The sequence below is a fragment of the Ipomoea triloba genome, chromosome 8 (assembly GCF_003576645.1).
Source record: "Ipomoea triloba cultivar NCNSP0323 chromosome 8, ASM357664v1".
In the NCBI taxonomy this organism is placed as follows: domain Eukaryota; kingdom Viridiplantae; phylum Streptophyta; class Magnoliopsida; order Solanales; family Convolvulaceae; genus Ipomoea; species Ipomoea triloba.
The window spans coordinates 6594061-6613959 of record NC_044923.1 but is presented as its reverse complement, the minus strand read 5'-3'; the positions used below and the strand labels follow the sequence as shown (position 1 = coordinate 6613959).

At 36.3% G+C, this 19899-nt stretch overlaps 4 protein-coding genes across 11 annotated transcripts; 1 reads left to right on the top strand and 3 right to left on the bottom strand.

The window, feature by feature from the left end:
- Positions 1-450: 450 nt before the first annotated feature.
- On the bottom strand, positions 451-2960 carry LOC116026873 (probable pectinesterase/pectinesterase inhibitor 46). Its single transcript, XM_031268298.1, has 2 exons — positions 1952-2960; positions 451-1130 (listed from the first exon to the last, which is right to left on the bottom strand). Exons 1-2 carry the CDS (start codon positions 2958-2960, stop codon positions 451-453), a joined length of 1689 nt encoding a protein of 562 aa, XP_031124158.1.
- A 1691-nt stretch (positions 2961-4651) lies between these two features.
- On the bottom strand, positions 4652-8012 carry LOC116027152 (pectinesterase-like). The gene is made up of 3 exons (XM_031268590.1): positions 7422-8012; positions 5224-5895; positions 4652-4848 (listed from the first exon to the last, which is right to left on the bottom strand). The coding sequence occupies exons 1-3, from the start codon at positions 7876-7878 to the stop codon at positions 4721-4723; spliced, it is 1257 nt and encodes a 418-aa protein (XP_031124450.1). The 5' UTR covers positions 7879-8012; the 3' UTR covers positions 4652-4720.
- A 2572-nt stretch (positions 8013-10584) lies between these two features.
- LOC116027661 (pentatricopeptide repeat-containing protein At4g20090) lies at positions 10585-14901 on the top strand. 5 transcript variants are annotated; one of them, XM_031269370.1, is made up of 5 exons: positions 10585-12833; positions 13488-13612; positions 13836-13882; positions 14140-14274; positions 14480-14901. In XM_031269370.1, exon 1 carries the CDS (start codon positions 10819-10821, stop codon positions 12823-12825), a length of 2007 nt encoding a protein of 668 aa, XP_031125230.1. In that variant the 5' UTR covers positions 10585-10818; the 3' UTR covers positions 12826-12833; positions 13488-13612; positions 13836-13882; positions 14140-14274; positions 14480-14901. The 5 variants fall into 5 exon arrangements, with proteins under 5 accessions (XP_031125230.1, XP_031125227.1, XP_031125229.1 ...); XM_031269367.1 differs by having other exon boundaries at positions 13501-13612; positions 14140-14901; XM_031269369.1 differs by having other exon boundaries at positions 14149-14901.
- Positions 14902-15174: 273 nt separating this feature from the next.
- LOC116026691 (phosphatidate cytidylyltransferase, mitochondrial) lies at positions 15175-19514 on the bottom strand. Of its 4 annotated transcripts, none has more exons than XM_031268050.1 (11): positions 19359-19514; positions 18797-18914; positions 18469-18525; positions 18302-18364; positions 18137-18205; positions 17967-18059; positions 17304-17408; positions 17154-17231; positions 16363-16491; positions 15964-16069; positions 15175-15839 (listed from the first exon to the last, which is right to left on the bottom strand). In XM_031268050.1, exons 2-11 carry the CDS (start codon positions 18902-18904, stop codon positions 15649-15651), a joined length of 999 nt encoding a protein of 332 aa, XP_031123910.1. In that variant the 5' UTR covers positions 18905-18914; positions 19359-19514; the 3' UTR covers positions 15175-15648. The 4 variants fall into 4 exon arrangements, with proteins under 4 accessions (XP_031123910.1, XP_031123912.1, XP_031123913.1 ...); XM_031268051.1 differs by having other exon boundaries at positions 15790-15839; positions 15964-16050; XM_031268052.1 differs by lacking the exon at positions 19359-19514 and having other exon boundaries at positions 18310-18364; positions 18797-18881.
- Between the last annotated feature and the right edge of the window lie 385 nt (positions 19515-19899).

Sequence of the window (19899 nt, the reverse complement as noted above, 5' to 3'; positions counted from 1 at the left end):
TTGTTGTTGTTAGACCACAGTGTATTATGAGTACGTCTTAACTATGGAAGGCACCTTCAAGTCTCTACGATACTCTAACTAATTTCCGTTCATGCTAAGTCGTGCAAAATGCTAGTCATATTGGTTTTTTATATAAGAGGTGGTTTAATTTAATTTTACTCTCAAGTGCACAGTTAGGCATGCTGTTATTAGAAAAATATCTTAATTGCACATATTTTGCTTGTTTAATAGCACATAAGCTATAAGTTCTGTGGCATATTTGACATATTTTCCTGGTTAATATAGGTGTGTACGGTATATATCTAACCAAAATATATTTTTAAAAGAAAAGTTATTTTATAATTTTACATAACCATAATACAACAAATAGAAATCTGGGTTCCTTCATTGATTAATAATGTCAAATGTGTCTCAAGGGCCCTTCAACAAATCGAATTGGTATTAAAGCTTTCAAATATCTGGTTTGAATCTTGCTCCGGTGGCCGGAATCCACTTATCACCTTGAATAAACTGCTTAACTGAAAACTTGCTTGCAATTTGACTAGTAATGTTCACCTTCAACCCCTTCCACTTAACCCTCCCTCCGGTCACCGCACCGGGTCCAAAGTTCTGGAACTCGCCGTAAAAAATGGTGTCCGGCGCAGAATCTCCGACCCACGGCAACCACCCTTTGGGATCCACCAAACTCCCCATAACGGACCGCATCACCACCGTCGTCGAATAATTCTTCCACGGCCGCCCCAAGAACGTGGCCACTCCGGCGAGATCCTCCGCGGCCGAAACCGTGCAGTTATGGATGGAGATTCCGGTGTTTTGGTTCGGGTCGGTTTTGCCCTGGGCTGTGATGGTGTTTTGCTGCCCCGGGAGGGGCTTTCTGGGGAGGATGTTGCAGTTCTGGAAGACGGCGGCGGAGTTGCCGAATATGAAGTCCACCGTGCCGGAGATGTCGCAGTCTCTGTAGAATTGGCGGTTGGAATGGGCGTATAGAGTGTCTTGGAAGGCATCCATTTTGCAGCGGAAGAAGACGGAGAGGTCCGCCGCCGACATCAGCGCCACCGCCTGGTGCTTCGCCGCGCCGGCGGTGTTCCGGAATCCCATGTCCCGTGCAATGAATCCTTTTCCAAACACAGCTACACCGCAAGCAAAATGGATTTTATAATTACTAATTTAGTGCATATTATATATGCATGCATGAAAATGAAGAATTAATTACTAGTGATATAGAGTTTTTTTTCTTTCCACTTTTCGTCCATGACTATGAGATTATTTATTTTCTTGGTTCCACCACTATGAGACCATTGTTTCATTTACAGCGTGTTTGATTCGGAATAGGTCTGGAATCCTCGAGAATTAAACCTATTCCTCTATTTCTAGGAATAATATTCCCAGGGATCGGATGAGCTATTCCCTTTACAGGGGAATAGCCATTCCTAGGGCCCTACTATAATACCGAAAATATCTTCTTTTTTTTTATTTTGTATTATATTATAATTCTTATTATATATATAATGTAAGTAATTTATAATAATAATAATACATTTTTATTAATCTAAGTTATGAGTTGATTTTCAAAAAATAATAATAATACATTTTTTTAAATCGTTGTCACATTTGGTCCATCCGATTTTTTTTAATCACAGATGATATATTTTAAATTGCAAAATTATCATTTTTCATGACTTTTTCTTAAATTTCTCTTGAGGGGATTGAGAATGACAATTTTACCCTTGAATTAAGATAAGTTATTTGCCTAAAATTTGATCACAGGTGGTAAGTAATTAGATCAAAGCTAGAGACCATATATGATGTGAATTAAGATGTCCTAAAACTAAATGCGTAAAAATTAATAGTCTAAGATGAAATGTAAAAATGCTATGATTAGTATGAACTAGTTGTGAGACTATACGTGCAAAAAACTGAGTAATAGATATGATAGGGAGGATGAACTTGCCAAATGTTGCAGTTTGGAAGGTGGGAGTGCCGTCGACGAAGTTGAGGTTGCCGGAAACGACAGTGGCATCCTTTCCATCGCCGATCATCATAACATTCCACTTCGACTTCTCAACCTTAACATTTTCCAAGTACACTCCTTTCTTCACGTAGATGACGAACCTCTTGTCGCTTTTATCAGGTACCGCGTTCAGGGCATCCTTAATCGTCTTATATTTCCCCGACCCATCTTTCGCCACCACCGCATCAATCTTCAAACCCCAACTCGAACTCTGAAGCAATCTCCGATCATGGCCCGACAGCCACGTCGGCACGTCAAGATTCATTAACCGCCGTTTCCCGACCGAACCCAAGATTCCCGCTGCAGATTCCATGGAATATTCTATCGACTTTTCTACCACACTCAAGATGGCTAAGCTGTTACTCGTAAACTCGCTCGAATTCTTGAGGTTTTTCAACACCATTGTACTTAATTCGTGCGTTGTGTTAGTGAAGGTGTCGGCGCATGTTTCTATATTAGTCCCGGCGGAGCTAAGCCAAGTTTTGAAATCGGAGAATGACCGGAACAGTTTTTTTTCCGGCGTGGCCATAGAGTCGTTGAGATTTTCCATGGAAAGAGCCAATAGTTCGCGGCAGGTCTCTAAAGCCCTTGCGGCCATGGGATCGGAGATTTTTCTGAACGAATTGCCGTTGAAGAAGGCGTCGGAGGCTCTGGAGAGCTCGGCGACGGCGATACGGACGGAGAGCTTGTAGATGTCTTGAGGTCTTAGGTTGTCGGACGTGGCGGCGGGTCCTAGGGTGGTGTAACAGGAATCAGGGTACAATGTGGCGTCGCAGATGGCTTTGAGGGTGGCGGATAGGTTCTGGACGCCGGAGGGTTTGGATTTTCCGTTTTGGGTTTGGGAGACTCCGACAGCAACGCCGACAACGCATGCGACAAGAACGACGCATGATAGTCCTATGATGATGATGCTGAGTCGCGCCGTTTTGTTTGGAGGTGTAGCCGCCATTTCACTGGGTTTTAGTTTGCAGCTCTGATCTCCTTTAGAATGGGTTTGGAGGTCTAATGGAATGGTGGTTTATATATATGTGTATAAAGTGCAAGATTACGTGCAAGGCATGAAGGGTTTTGGGTGTGAATTGAAGGTGTATATATGTGAAAGTTTTAGTGGTTTTCATGTTTAAACATGGGCTAGTTCTCTAAATATTATACACAACTGGATATATGTGTATATGTTATTGTTAATTAAAAAGATTTTTCTTCATATATTTTGAGAATGTTTGAGTGTGAGAGATCTAAACGTACCACCCTTCATGTGGGGTGCAACCAGATGCCACTAGATCACAAGCTCCTTGGCTTTACTCTTAAATCCTGTATTATACATATTAAGAATTGGCTGCGATGACTATAAATTAAACGGTGGAATCCGTGGATCACTAATACAAATTCATTTTCAGTATACTACAAGCTTATTTTAATAATGTATTATAAATTCAGTTTTAGTATACGAATATGTATCAAATATAATAAATCTATTAAAAATTAAAATGTATTTCAATAAAAATGAATATGTATATCTGTTGTTCAACTTACGAATTACAATGTGAACCATTATTGTCTATATAATATAACGATTGTTTTCGTGTGTTCCAGGCCAAATATGGTGAATTACTATTCCAGTTCTTTACTTCTTGGCCCAACCATCTTTATGTAACCTAAGCCCAAAATCCTTGCATTATAGTCTTTGATCTAAAAATAACATTTGGATTCTGTATACATTTTGTACCTGCAGTTGATAGTTTTTGTACATGTAGCTATCATATTATGTGTTAACAATTATCAAGTTATTTGTTTATATGTACAGAAATTATTAACTATAAGTACAGAATGTGTTAACTGAAAGTATAAAATTTTTATATTTGGGTTCGCAATATGAACACTGGTCCATGGTATAACAATTGCCTTATAAGTTAAGGTAATAGAGTATAATATTCTTTAAAAATTACACTAAATTGTCAAAACTAAATATTTTTATTGAATCACTAAATATTAAAAAAATAATTTTGAAAATAGTTTTTAAAATTTTTAAACGAATCAAAATGTTTTGATTATCTCTTATATATAATTAAATTAATTCCAACCGTGAAATTCATTGAAGTCAGGGGTGATTTTTTTTAATTGCGTGTCCCTGTATTGATAAATAAGTGAGATCCTATCAAAGTATAAATAAACTGTGAATTGAAGAAAAAGAACTCGCGTGAATATTAGAGAGTAGAATTTTTTTTTGAATAATACGTAATAGAATTTAGATCAGTCATGAAAATATAATTTTGAGCCAATATAATCACAAATACATATACTAACTATTGGGACAGGGCTGAATTAGGGGTCCTAAAATTTAAGGGTCCTGTGTTGTTGTCCATCTTGCACGCCGTAAAATCCGGCCATGATTGAAGTCTTTTAACTGACCTACCTAAGACTTTTCTATTCGGACAACCAAAGCCATTTGGATTTATGCTGTCATGATGTTTGAATCTGCAGTCGATCTGATCTGGTCCAGTGCTGATCTTGGGGCGGTTCTTTCAAATAATTCCTTATTATATATTAATGCTCAATTTGTTACTTTTTATTTTTTTTTGTTAAGAAACTTTTATTTAGAGAAGATAAATGTACGTGTTTCCTCCTAAATTAATAAGAATATAATTTAAGAATAAATAATAATAATAATAATAATAATGAATAAACATAAAAGTATTCTAAACCTTCAATTCACTCCTCAAATACCCCACGCAACAACGTAACATTAATCAACAAACATATGAGCAATACAGCCGTGTTCAGTTTTGTGTTGTCGCAACTCCCTACAAAAACATCAAATCCATTCCCCGCTTCCGTTCCTGCAGTCAACATATGTATCACCAAACATAAGTAATAATTAAGTTACATCAAGTAAATAAAAACGAAATAAAAGATTATAACTTCGCATTATATTACACATATTTTCAATATAGATCAATCTTTACTATAATATATAGTATTTCATGTTTGTTACCCACAATCTATATATAGAAGTAAAAGACGCCCACTTTTCAATGCAACTAGACATATCAGCCATATTTGGTAATTACGTAGTTATTTGACTTAATTAAATAATTAATATGAATGTTTGATTAATTAACTTTTTGTAACATCTTATTGTTTTAAAAAGTTAAAAATTTTTATCAACTTTTTAAGAAAGTTATTTTTCATACAATCAGCTAGATGATATATACCAGGGTTGAAGGAAACACCGGTTCCGGGAAGCCAAGAGCTTCCACCGATAAAAGAATCAACGCTAAATCTCGCAGCTTCGGCACTACTAATCCCCAAATGCAATCCCCTCCACTCAACTCTGTTCGCCGTGGCGGCGCCGGGGCCGTAATTCCCAAACTCCGCGTAGTAAACGGTGTCGGGGGCGACGCTGCTGGTCCACCCCACCCATCCCCGGGGATCAATCACAGAATCCATATACGTGTGCATAAAAATTGTCCTCGAATAGCTCATCCACGGCCGCCCCAAGAACGTCTGGACGCCGGAGAGATCCTCCGCCGCCGTAATTCGACAGTCCTGGAATGAGAACCCGGTTTGGCTGCTCGGGTCGGATCGGCTCTGGGCGGTGATGCTGTTGAACTGCCCCGGCAGTGGGCGCCGGGGGCGGATGTCGCAGTTCTGGAACACGGCGGCGGAGTCGCCGCAGATGAAGTCGATTGTGCCGTAGATGGCGCAGTCGCGGAAGAATTGACGGTTGGATTGAGCGTATAGCGTGTCTTGGAACCCCACCATTTTGCACCGGTAGAAGACTCCCCGGTCGCCGGCTGCGGCTAGCGCCACCGCTTGATTCTTGGCAGCTCCGGCGGTGTTCTCGAACCCAATGTCGCAAGCAATGAAATCCGTGGCCAACACACCTGCATTCCAAATTAAATTTAACTATAATAACAAGTTATATAATATGTTTTTGGTTTTAATATCAATTGTCAAATCAAACACTTGCCACAAAGTTAAAAGCTATATTTAATACAAAATGTGTAATTTTACTATCTCAAATTTGTACGTGTAGCAGCCTCGTCACATTTCAATAGAATGCTAGACTCAGGGCAGCCTAACATATACAATTAACTAATGATAACATATAAATTATATTTAATATGAGGTTAATTATTAGGCTGTTCTTAATCCATAAATTCTACCCATTTGCAAGATGACTTGGCAGGCCACATGTATTTTTTTTTCTTTTGTTTGTTTATTTATTTATTTATTTTCCTATGTGTTTAGCAAGCTTGCTAAACACTTAAAAGGTTGTCATAATGGCAGCCTTTATACTTTATCAGGTAGCTTTTGCTGGCATAAAACTTTTTTTTTTAAAATTATTTTATTATTATATATAATATAAAATGAAAGTAGACCCAATTTTTAAAAGTAAGAGAAATTTGTAAGGATATAGAACAAATAGTAGAAAATTTGCAAATTTGATAGTTTGGAAGTGGAATCCATTTTAGAAAATGAGAGAAATTTGCAAGGATATAGATCAAATATATCAAATTTGTAAATTTGATGATGTGGAAGTGAAATCCATTTTAGAGAGTGAGAGAAATTTGCTGGGTTAAGGACAGCCTCAGCCGGAAATGAAAGATAGTAAAATTCAAAAAATTTATATAAATATATAAGAGAGAAAATATAATGTATAAGTTAAAAATTGTACAATTACACTTTACACCAATATATTTTTTATTTCAATTAAAATCTTACCATAACTTTTATATAACTTTATATGAGATTAGAAATAATAAAAGAAGAATTTTGTTTACTCGAAATTAAACAATAAAATAACAAAGAAAAGATTAAAATAACATCTTTATTTCCGAATGAAGAAAGCTTTTTCTAAAAGTGGAAAAGTTTCTCAAAGTTTCATATATAGCAGTCTTTAAAAAAAAATCGAATAAAGAGTAATATTCCACAAGATTGAATACATATACAAATTACAACTTGTGCACAAAATATATACAATAAACAATAGTGCAAAAGTCAAAAGTCGGTAGAGGAGTAGAGCCCCCACTATTATAATAATGATAAAATAATATTTTGGCCAATATTATATGCAATGGTGAAACTACAAAACGTGAAGCCAACTGGCCTAGAAGCTGTACACAAACCAATACGCTGAAACATCAATTTCAAATTTTAAAAACATGGAAGACAGCAAACTGATTATTGGATTTTCTTCACTAGAGTTTGAATGTAATAATGAGGAACCATTTACCGACTTCGATCATATACGTCACGTAACTCAATAAAAATAAATAAATTATAGTCCATGTATCACTTGGAGCTCGAAAAAAAAAAATCTATCTACACATATAAGACATGTTGAGCATATATAATATATAAAATAAATGTACAATACAACTATCAGCTTAAATTTTTAGTTACATACCAAATGTTGCAGTGCTGAACATTGAACTTTCCTCAGCAGTGCTCAAGCTGCCGGAAACAACAGTCGAATCCATGCCGTCGCCGATTATCATCACATTCGACTTGGTCGCCTCCACCACCACATTCTCCACATAAACGCCCTCCTTAACATAAATCACAAACCTCGTACCGCTGTTATCCGGCACGGCCTTCAGCGCGTCGCCAATCCTGGCGAATTGACCCGACCCATCACTCGCCACCACGGCGTCGATTCGCATATTCCCGGGCGACATTTGAAGCAACTTCCTCTCCTTGGAAGGCAACCAGCTGGGAATAATGTCTCTGACGACAAGGTTGTTCGAATAGGCCGCCGTGGCGGCGGTGGTGGGCGGTGGCGGCCATTCAAGGTGGGCTGCGATGGAAATGAGATGAATTGAAAGAAGGGTTATTAGCAGCAGTACCCGATGAAAGAGAGTCATATATACAGAGAATTCAGGTGTGGTAATGGTTGCCGGTTTTTATATTAGTATGTATGTTTGGTTGTTGATTGGAAGGAAAGGGACCGGTGGAGCAGCTCTTATCCTCCTTTTATATCACTGGTTTGCAATTGCACATCCAACTTCTACTAACCTCTCACACTTTAACAGCCATCGAAACTTCTATTAAACCCAATGGGGTAGTTCAAGTCGCAAATGAGCCCTCTTTGTGGGGAAGAATTTCAAGAGAACCTGGGTTCGATTCCTCCGGAGCGAGCCTGGGTGGACCTAGATTGTTAAACGGACGGAGAAAGATCCCGTAAATTTACCAAAAAAAAAAAAAAACTTCTATTATTATTATTAGTCGTTGCTCTACCTCATTTTATTTGTTATACTAGTCAAATAAACTATTTTTAATTATTTATTTTCTTTAATATTTATTTATTTTAATTTTTTCTATTTAATAGTACTTTTAGTCATGGTTGAAAATATTGCTAGGCGCTCCTTGCGCGCTTGGAGAGCGCCTAGGGCACCTAGACGGAGATTAATCGGCGCCTAGGCGCCAGTGTATTATTTTTTTTATAAATTATATAATACTTTAATAGTTAATACTAAAATATTAAATATTAACATAAAAATATCTAGAGTTTGTACAATTTACAGTTATTTCACTCAAAATGATGTGTTTTTGAGTGAAATCACCCTTTAAAAAAAGAAGAACAATAGTTAATTAGCCAATTAGGCGCTCTAGTTGGTGCCTAGGAGATCCAGTCAGCGCCTAGGAAGCCTAGGCGGTGCTTAGGCGGCCTAAACGAAGCTTAAGCGGCCTAGGCGGTCGCCTAGCCGGCCAGCCGCCTAGACCACCATTTAAGGTGATACGCTAGGCGGTCGAACGGCGCCTAGCACCTAGGCGAGAATTAATCGGTGCCTAGGCGGGATTTTTGCAACATTGCTTTTAGTGTAGTTTTTAAATATACAAATTTTGTGTACTAATACTAAACTTAATATTATGTCAAATTGAATTAAAAATAGCGTCGGTCAAGTCTCTTTAATTGAACTAGACACATAAATTGGATTGGATTCAATTTACAAGAGAGAAGCAATTTTAATTTAATTTTTTGTTATAAAAAAGGAAGAATGCGTCAACCATATTTATAAAAAATTAGTTCATGCAAGTTAATGGATAGAGAGTTTTTTTTTTTTTTTTTTTTTTTTTGGGTGTAAACTCAAGCTAAGGTTTTTACCGTCCAACATAGTGACTAATTCTCTCGCTGAATTGTAGACATTTCTATTGAGTGAGATAACTAGCCTGAAGATTTAAGGTTGTTCCATACTGTTATGCCAACTATCATACCACAAGCTTGTGAATCTTTTGAACTAGACAAGGAAAGTACTACTACACAAGGAAGGAACATTAATTTGAAGAAGACAAATCGAGAGAAGAAAAAGGCTCGATGGATGACAAATGATTATGTCTATAATTAAGGGATTGAGAAGATCATATGGTATCACAGAAAAAGAAAGAATCATGCTAGCAAGGAAAGATTAAAGTATTTACATTCAATAAGTTTTCTATATATTGTATTCATCTCCATTGTTGCAGTAAGAAGAATTCAAGCATTATTTTAATTCTTGCCTTTGTTTTGGAGTTTTACGTGCACTCGAAGCTCGTAAGTAAGGAGCCGTACTTGCTCGAAAGGTACAACGATACGCTAGCGTATCACATACCTAAAGTTAATAATTGAATTGTTGACTTTTAATCAAGAATGAGTGAGTCCCTTCCACTTAATCACACCCCAGGTTAATGGATATTTTGATTAAAAGGGAAGATGGTTGCCACCACATGCATGGTTATTTATTTATTTATTTATTTTATCTATGTGATTTCCTTTTTCTGAGATTCTTTTTTGACAAATCCTCCCATGCTTGCATGCCCACCGCCACTTGTGCAATGTAACATGCAATGTTTAATAGAATTCATGTAGTAAGATAGATCTTTGTTACATATTTATTTCTAGTTTTGTTGGAATGAGATAAAAGTTCAAAATTTTATTTCGTAAGGAAAATTTAATAGGGTCAACACTTTTCCTCTTAATTGAACTGGCATAGTGAGAACATGGATTATTCTGAGCAATCGTTATATCTTGGATTAGGGTTCATAGTGCACTATGGACTTTGGTCCAATACACAAAATTTGACTTTATAATGTACAGAATTTATGTTCATAATACACAGAATTTATGTTCATAATACACATATACATGAACATGATATAATGAATATGAATTTTGTGTATTATGTTAAATGTTTATGTGTCCTCCGTTATATAATTCTGTGCATTATGAACATGAATTATGTACTTTATGAAGTCAAATTCTGTACATTGGACCAAGGTCCACGATATAAATTGCCTATTATGAGTAACACCTCGTGATCTAATTAGCAAGATACATCACATAATATACATTATTTTATCCCATAAGTTTAATTATTATAACACATAATGCATATTATTCTAACTCATAAAATTCAACGTCATCGTGTTGGACCGCGATCCACGTAACACACAATAACTTTTGCTGCCCAACAGCCCAAGTATAATAAGTAAATTAAGTAGCCCATTTGACATGGCCCACCACTCAGCCCATTTATATCTATTAAAAGTTAAAACATTTAAACCCAAATCCCCTCTTTCTTCTCTTTTTTCTCAGTCCTCTCCGCCTCTCTGCCAGACTCACAGTGTCCTCACGGCGGCACGCCGGCATCATCTCCGTCCTCACGCCTAACGCCGGCCGCCTCTCTCTCTCTCTCGGCTCAATTTCTTAGATGTTAGAGTTTGGTTCAACAATTAAACGTTCATTCTAAGATTGCAAATCAAAATGATTGTTGATTCCCGGAGATTTTAACTTTAACTTCTTCATCGGAGTTGATTTCAATAAAGGAATGCCCTTTAACGCCAGTGCCACCAAGCATCTCAGCTCAAGGCTCTCTCCAAACCCATGTAAGTTTTTCTGCCACTTCAACCTTATTCCCCGTTGCTTTTCATTACTTCCCAAGCCTTCGGAACCCGAGCACGAGCCTGAAAAGGACCAAACTTTAATTCAAGATTCCCCTAAATCAGATTGTTATGGAACTAGAAGAGAACAACCCCCAATTGCTGATAAGCTCTTTAAACTTGCCCCGAAATCGGGCTCTTACAAACTGGGTGACTCCACGTTTTATTCTCTTATCGAGAATTATGCCAATTCCGGAGACTTCGGGTCTCTGGAGAAGGTTTTTGATAGGATGAAACGAGAAAAAAGAGTGTTTGTGGAGAAGAGTTTTATTCTAGTGTTTAGGGCTTATGGGAAAGCACGTTTGCCTGATAAAGCTGTTGAACTTTTTGAAAGGATGGTGGATGAATTTCAGTGTAGACGAACTGTTAGGTCGTTTAATTCGGTTCTTAATGTGATTATACAATCAGGTTTATATCACCTAGCATTGAAGTTTTATTCCGATGTTGTTGATAGGAGGGGCGTCGAGCCAAATGTATTGACTTTTAACCTGATTGTTAAAGCAATGTGTAAGGTAGGGATGGTAGATAGAGCAGTGGAGGTGTTTAGGGAAATGCCGGAGTGGGAATGCAAGGCGGATGTGTATACGTATTGCACATTGATGGATGGGTTGTGTAAGGACAATAGGATAGATGAGGCCGTGACTTTGTTGGATGAAATGCAGATAGAGGGATGTTTTCCTATTCCGGTGACTTTTAATGTTTTGATTAATGGGCTTTGCAAGAAGGGCGATTTGGGCCGAGCTGCAAAGCTTGTAGAAAATATGTTTCTTAAAGGTTGTGTTCCTAATGAAGTGACTTATAACACGCTTATTCATGGTCTGTGTCTTAAAGGGAAGTTGGATAAGGCGATTAGTTTGTTGCATAGAATGGTATCGAATAAACATGTTCCTAATGATATAACGTATGGAACTATCATCAACGGTCTTGTCAAGCAAGGAAGAGCAGTTGATGGCGCGTGTATATTTAGGGCAATGGAGGAAAGAGGACATCGAGCAAATGAATATGTTTACTCTTCACTAATTAGCGGGTTGTTCAAGGAGGGAAAATCCGAGGAGGCGCTAAAATTGTGGAATGAAATGATAGAGAAGGGAAGCAAGCCAAATACAATTGTGTATTCTGCTCTTATAGATGGGTTGTGTCGGGAAGGTAGGCCTAATGAAGCCCAGGAGATTCTATCGCAGATGATTAATATGGATTGCACTCCAAATGCTTGGACTTTCAGCTCTCTGATGAAGGGTTTTTTTAAAATCGGTAAAAGCAATGAGGCAATACTGGTGTGGAAAGATATGGTAGATCAGAATATTTTACCTAACGAAGTTTGCTATAGTGTACTCATCCATGGACTATGTGGAGACGGGAAACTGAAAGAGGCTATGATGGTGTGGAAGCAAATGATTACTAATGGTTGGAACCCCGACGTTGTGGCATACACTTCAATGATTTATGGCCTCTGCAATGCTGGGTCAGTGGAACAGGGACTAAAATTTTTCCATGAGATGTTATGTAAGGAATCTAATAGTCAACCCGATGTAATAACGTATAACATACTTTTTAATGCTTTGTGCAAGCAGGATAGGATTTCCCGTGCCATAGATCTTTTAAATAACATGCTAGATCAAGGCTGTGACCCCGATTTGGTTACATGTAACATTTTCTTGACAATTTTGAACGAGAAGATGAACCCACCCCAAAGTGGGGGAGAGTTTTTGGATGAGCTAGTGCTACGACTGCACAAGCGACAGAGAATTCTTGGAGCATCAAATATTATCGAAGTGATGCTTCGGAAAGCTTTGTACCCTAAATTATCAACTTTGGAAAAAATTGTCCGAGAGCTGTGCAAACCTAAGAAGGTTCAAGTTGCCATCAACAAGTGTTGGAATGACCTGTTCCTGTGACTCTATAGGTGAGATGACTTACTTTTTGGCAACTTTTATTTCTTTGTGTTATTTTCTTTTCATTGATAGCTGCAGGATTCCATTTCCTTGTGCTGACTTTTATGAAAATTAAATTGCTGAGAAAGAACGCTTGAATTTCAAAATGCTTAACAGTAAAACAGCATCTAGAAAGAAGTAATTCCTGCCTTAATTGTAATTTGGTTTGCATCAAGAAGGCGAAACTGTAATTTCACTCATCATTTCTGTTAATTCCATTCGAGAGAAGTAAATTTTGAAATTTGAATTTGACCCCACTAATTGTCTTGTTTTTTTAATTAGTAAATTTTGAATGCTTCTTGAACATCTAGTCAGTCTTGCCTAAGATGGTTAATGATTTATTTGTAGGAATCTAGGATCCAACAATTGGGCAAAACTTGTTAAATATATAAGTTTAGAAATTTTTTTGTAGTATAGTATTTCAAAAAATGTCATTTTTTACTCTCTGATATTTTTCCTTGCAAAATGAGAAAAATAACTACAGTATATCAAAATCAAGACTCAAGAATTTATCTTTTGAAGGGAAAAAAAGCACTTTGAACCTCGAAGTAGCAATTTGTAAACCCAGTTTCTTTGTGATATAGGCCTTGTTTGCTAAACAACTAAAGTAAGTGTTTGGTAATTAGCTTTTTGTCTTAGCTTTGGGATCCAAGCTTCTTCCTCAGTTCTACCCCGATGAGGAGCGCCTATATCTTAGAAAAGAGGGGTGTGGGTGGCGGTGGCTACGGCAAGCGGGTGCGCTGCTAACAAGGTTGGTTTCTTGATCTGGGTTTGTATTTATTTTCAGTCTTGTTTTTCCACTTCCATCTATTTGATGATGCTTTGATTTCTTCCTGCGTGCTGGTTGTTATAGGCTTATAGCTAGCGTAATCCTGGGTTCGTTAATAGAATATTACTCTTTCAACATTTAGTTGCTAAATGAGTTGTTATTTGGCAAGATATATGTACTAACCTGTATGCATGAATCCGTGCAGCCTACATAGACGAGCTGATATGGGTTATATTTGTGTGACATAACAAGGTAATATACAAAGACAGTAAGAGCTAAATTGAGTTGTTGCTGTTTTTTTTTTTTTTTTTTGGTTGATTTTGAGTTCAAATCATTCTCATTTTCACTATGGTTTTTATTTCTTACAACTGTTGAAATATTAATTATTTTATAATATCTTTAAGTCTGAAGACGCCAAAAATGATGATGATGCAGAGAAACTATGTGTCTGGTCAGTTTGTTGAGCATTACCTAATCAAATCTATTTATATCTTGATCTTTTCTGGAAGGAAGTAAAGGACTGCATTCTTAAAGGACAGAAAAGTGAAAGCTGCTGTCGGGTTTCGAAATGTTATTAATCAATCTCCTTTCCAGTTTCCTGTGAGAAGAAACTGGTTGCTTTGCTGGTCACAACTGCTTTCTTGGTAAAATGATCAAGTTATTTCATTTTTGGCACCAAACATGATGCATATTTGCTCAAGCATGCAGTCATCTGGGACTGAGTTGATTCCAAGATGCATTCACTCCTGCTAAAACATAACGTTGTTCAGTTCTGTTGTGGGTGGGGGCTTACTTAGGGCTTTCCAGCTAACCTAAAACCAACTGACATTAGAGAATGCATATCTGTAGGGGAGTGATTTGCGTCCCTCGAGAACTCTGGAGGGGAGGGTGCTGCAAAGAGTGAACTATGGAATGGAAGTATACACGCAAAGATGCACTTCTGTTCACCCCTTTCAAAAGTCTTATTTGCAGATTAGGCCTAAACCAAAACCAGAAGGGTTAGTGAAGTTTCAAAGGCTAATACAGAAGAAGAGGAAATGATAGAAGAAGAAAGATGAAACAGAGAATGGATTATTTATAGTTTTATACAGTGTATATTACTATTTTAGTCACTTTTGATTTTACCCATTAACCACCAACTCTAACAAGTTGATTTTACCAACAATTAATATAATTCACTAATATGCTAATAGTTAAAAACAACCATTTATGATAGATTATGTCTTTAAGAATTGGTACTCAAAAAAAAAAATGTCTTTAAGAATTGTGTATGCATGCACGTGCAAAACTATTCTACTTGAAGTTACATAACCTTTTTTTTTTTTTTTTTCTTTCTTTCAGTATTCACTATTAGATTAGAGTGTGCACTGTGCAGGCAGATTCATGATATTGTAAGATATAATGCCTTATGCTGTTTCTCTATTTTTATGTCAAAGACCAACTTGTTGATCTGCAGTAACTTTGTATAACAGGTATGCTGAAATTAGAGGATTTATTCACTAATAAATTAAGAATGTAAATGTTATTGGCTTAGTACAAAAACATCATAAAATGGTTTTTTATTCAGACAACTTTTATAGGGCGTTTGGTTGGTAGGAAGGAATTAGGGGGGGAAGAATTGTAATTTAGTGGAATTACAATTCAACAAATAAATAGGAATTGAAATTACAGTGTTTGATAACAGAATGATAAAAATGCTATTATGTAATGTAGTAGTATTACCAACTTTAAGGGATTTATTACACTTGGCATTGTCTGTCTGTAAGAGGCAAAAAGAAAACGCCAAGTGGAAGTAATTACCAACTTTAAGGGATTTAATCATGTTCTTCAAACTGTTTTGGGTTGTGGGGATTGGGCACACATGGCTCAGAAGTTTCTTGTTAACCTGGGGTTATTCTCCGTCCTCCCTTTCCAACTCTTTCGCATTAAAACCAAAACAGTTCTCGCCTTAGGGTGCATTGAAAATTTTTCCCTTGCTCAGGAAAGTTCCCAAGAGGTCATGTATGCTTGAGGTCGGTCTATGTCCAAGATTTCCAAGCTTTGATCATCTTCTTCCCCAGATATTTGGCGCCGTGAACAGCACCAGCAGTTAGCAAACCTGCAACTGCCTGCCTTGCACTTGAAACCATAACCTTTCGCCTAAGAAGCTTACTCATGGATTTTGCAGCCTGTTCTTTTGAACCAATAATCATGTCCTGTCTAATTTTTCCTGCAACAATAGACACAAGGATATTAAAGGACTTGTTTCAGAAGGAATACTCAGTAAAACTAGCAAAGCTTTAAAAATTATTTTTAAAAAAATGTTAATTTACTGATCAAATTGAAACGCATACCACTGTAATCCAATTGTTTCGTCTCACCACGGTTTGTATCCATTTTGCTTCTAATAGGCAGAGGAAGATGTGATGCAAAGAAAGTGGCTGCAGATAATCCACAATCCTGGTTTAACATGCTAAGACACATCAACCTCTTTTATGCAAGCAAACTTTGATTGCAGACATGCATGCATTCAAGAACCCGCATTTTAGTATGTGGACTGTTGTTTGTTGGTTGCACCAACGAAATTTAGCTTATACATCACATGCTACCACAATAATTTCAATAGATGAAAAACTATAGTTGCACTAGATTTTACAATAATTCAATAGTAAACAAATATTAGCAGGACACCCCAACCCAATGAACAATAAAAAGATGAAATAAATTCAGAAGCTTGAGAATTGTGGAGAGACCTGAGTTATATTTACTTGCTTGTCACCAGTTGATGAAAATCTCAGCAAGCCATTGGCAGCATATTCATCTAGAAAGGGTCTATAAATTCTTTGGAACAAGTGAAATTGTCCTTGTACAATATTTTTTACCTATAGAATATGGTAATTAAAGAAATTTTATGTTAATAGCATAACAAAGTTGATGTATCAGTTAGATATAATAATAATCTAATAAATTAAATGTTGAATATTAGTTTTACTAAAAGGAAACAAGTACAAGAAGCAATCAAGGAGTTTAATCTTTCACTATAATTGCTTGAAAGCTAATAAAACTGTTTTGGTAGCAGAACTTGGAATTATGACTTATGAGCACTATAAGAGATTGGCACGACAATGTTGAAAGACACAAGGCCTCCATCCAAAAATAATTTCTAATTGACTAATTCTCCTTTCCAGGTATAGATTTTGTTGTAGCTCAACTTGTTTTTCCAGTCATAGCAGATATTTATTCTTCCAGTGTTATAGCAAGAGTGTGAGGTAGAAATGAGAGAGGAGAGAGATCACAAAGAATCAAATCTGACCAAAAAGAATAAGGGCCGCAATACCAAATGTTGAATAGTAGTTTTATTTATCTCCCAATAGCTTCACATGATAATACAGTTAAATTTTAATTTATTTGATAGGCCTGGTGATGTGATACATATATGCCTAGTGTAAACTACACCCTCTTATTCTGGAACTTACATGTCAGGTAATACTCAAAAAGTACTCTTCTTTCAACAGAAATCTAAAACCTCTCTAATCAACCATACCTTATTTTTGTCCTCCGCAAAAAGCATCCGTAAGTCACCCATGTATGACAGGCTACATATTTTGGCATATAAATCTTCCTGCATGAGCACCAGACTTAAGTGACATTTTTGGTATGCATCAAGGTTTTGGGAATTATTATAATGGCTAACCTCACTGAATTCAGACGGCAAAAGGAGGAGAGCAGCAGATGCAGCAGCTCTCAAATTGACAGCATTTTCATTTTCAACATTCAAATTATCCACAATAATATTAACCTGAGATGAAAATTTCAACTGTCAGTATTAACACTGACCAACAATCAACTAGATATATTTAGCATTCCAGAAGAAGGTAGCAGAGACGAGCTGGTTTCACAGGCAAGAACCTAAAGCAATTCTATGTTTCCAGAATTATAAAACAAAAATACGAGTAAAAGATCAAATTCATGTGATATGACATCACTAGCCACCAAAATTAAAATCAAGAATCACTATAAGGCATTTAGTTATTTTTAACCTTACACTTTTCCTTAGCAAAGCTTAGCTAACACTTCTTATCATTGGAAATTCACAGATATACTCCAAAAAAGAAGAGAAAAACACTAAAAGGCCTAAATAATCTCAGCCTTCCCCTGATGTGCCCATATTCGCATTTGCATCTGATTGTTCTGCCAGTGTCTAGGTTAGGAAAACTATAGTTAATAGTTCTGCAAACTTTATGTTACACAGTCCCATAAATTTGGTGCATGTATTTGGGATGGGACCATGACTATGGAAGAAAAGAAAATCTCACATGTAAGTAAGGTAAGAATAGCATTCTTCAAAGAGGCATACAGGTTTCTGCAAACGACCACTCATGTAGAACCTCTCCCATCCTTGAATATCCTCAATCAAGTCATGCACTTGAACAACTCCATACTTGAACATCTGCCAAAGGTACAATACAAGATTTCTAATGAGCAATTCAAATATGCGCCTTACCAGTTATCACAAATACTCATTACCTTGTTATTCCAAGAAACAAAGGGGTTGAAGTGTATACCAACACCAATATTATTTGCAATACCATTAATCTGGTGAGAGGCACAATGAATTATTTATATTAATTAGAATTTATATATAATTTGAGAGTAAAAGAAACTAAAGAGATGTCAAGACCAAGAGGTTACCAGCCTACCTCCACCAATGCGAATAAGCCATGATGCATAGTGATCACTGTTCGTCTTTAAATTCTACTTGAGAGAGAGAGGGAGAGAGCATTTAAATGACAAGGAGAAAGGGGAAAAAATAAAGAAAACAAACATCAAACGCAATGAAAGTGAAATTGAAGAAATACCTCAGTATGCCATTGTATAGGATCAGCTACACCAAGAATGTAATCTACCATGGATTTCTACAAAATAAGAGCGAACCATGTAAGCACCACAAATAACTAATTCCACAAGTGCAGTTATGTAACAGCATGGAAGACTGCAAAACAAGCAGCACGGTATATAGCAGCGAGCAAATTTATTAAAGAACTTATATGGAAAATGGAGCAAAAATATTATTACCAACTATAATCAGCAGCAATGTAACAAGAAAGTATATATGTAGTTCAAGACACAATTAATTTATAACTTTTTTTAAAAAAAGGAAAAAATAGATAGTGTAGGTAATAAAACCTGAGCTTTATTGTTTGGATGAAGAGTGGAGCCATAAACACAGCAGAATTCAACTGGTGGTAGAATTTTAAGCAAACTTCCAAGCTCTGCCTTCCCCTCATTCTCCATTTTGTTCGTACTATGCAGTAGTAGTACAAATGTGAATGCATCAAAATTAAAATGTAAAATGAAACAAAATTAATTAAATTACAAGAAATCAAATTGAAACCTTTCTCTGCTACACTGGTCGGAGTGGTATAAGTACGTATTTATATATTTGCCACAGCATATCTTTTAGTTAAACCAGAGGTCTGGTTAAACACTTAAACATACAAATATGACTGGTTTCCACTATCAAGTGCAATTGTTTACACAATTATACTGGTTAAACACTTAAACATACAATTTTCTCATAATTACAGACTCCATAATTTCCAAAATTTACAGACTCCATAATTAATTTTCTCAAACACAATAACTCCTTTGGTTCTTTCTCAAAAATTTACATACAATAGTAATGAACAATTAAAGAAATTTTAAAAATTCCAAACACAATTTTAATTTTAATACGTAAAAAAATTACCTTGAGCAGAGGAGTTAGGGCAGAGGGCTGAGGTGAGGACTGAGGAGTGACTGAGCGTGGGCGGAGGGCGTGAGGGAATGACCGCTTGACCGGAGTATCTGAGGACTGGAGTAGAGATCGGAGAAGGCGAGATGCTGAGAAGGGACTAGGGATTCATGGTAGGGGCTTTACTTAGTTTTCGTGTATTTTTTTTACCATAGTTAACTTATCATTCAATTTTAACATATTTGATCACTATTAATCGATAAATTATGTTATATGAACCATGTCCATGTTTATGTTAACAATTTTGAAACTTTATGTTCATAATTTTAAAACTCTATTTTGTACAATTTTAAAACTTTATATTCACAATTTTAGATCTTAATATACAAAATTACAGTACTCAATATTCACAATTTTAAAACTCTATATTTAGATGTTATCACGATCTACTAAATCTCATTTAAGTTGATTATATATGTATAAGGATGAAGGAATACGTGATAATTACTTAAACAAATTACCAAATAAATTTTGGTATTACTTTTCTTTCCCTTAG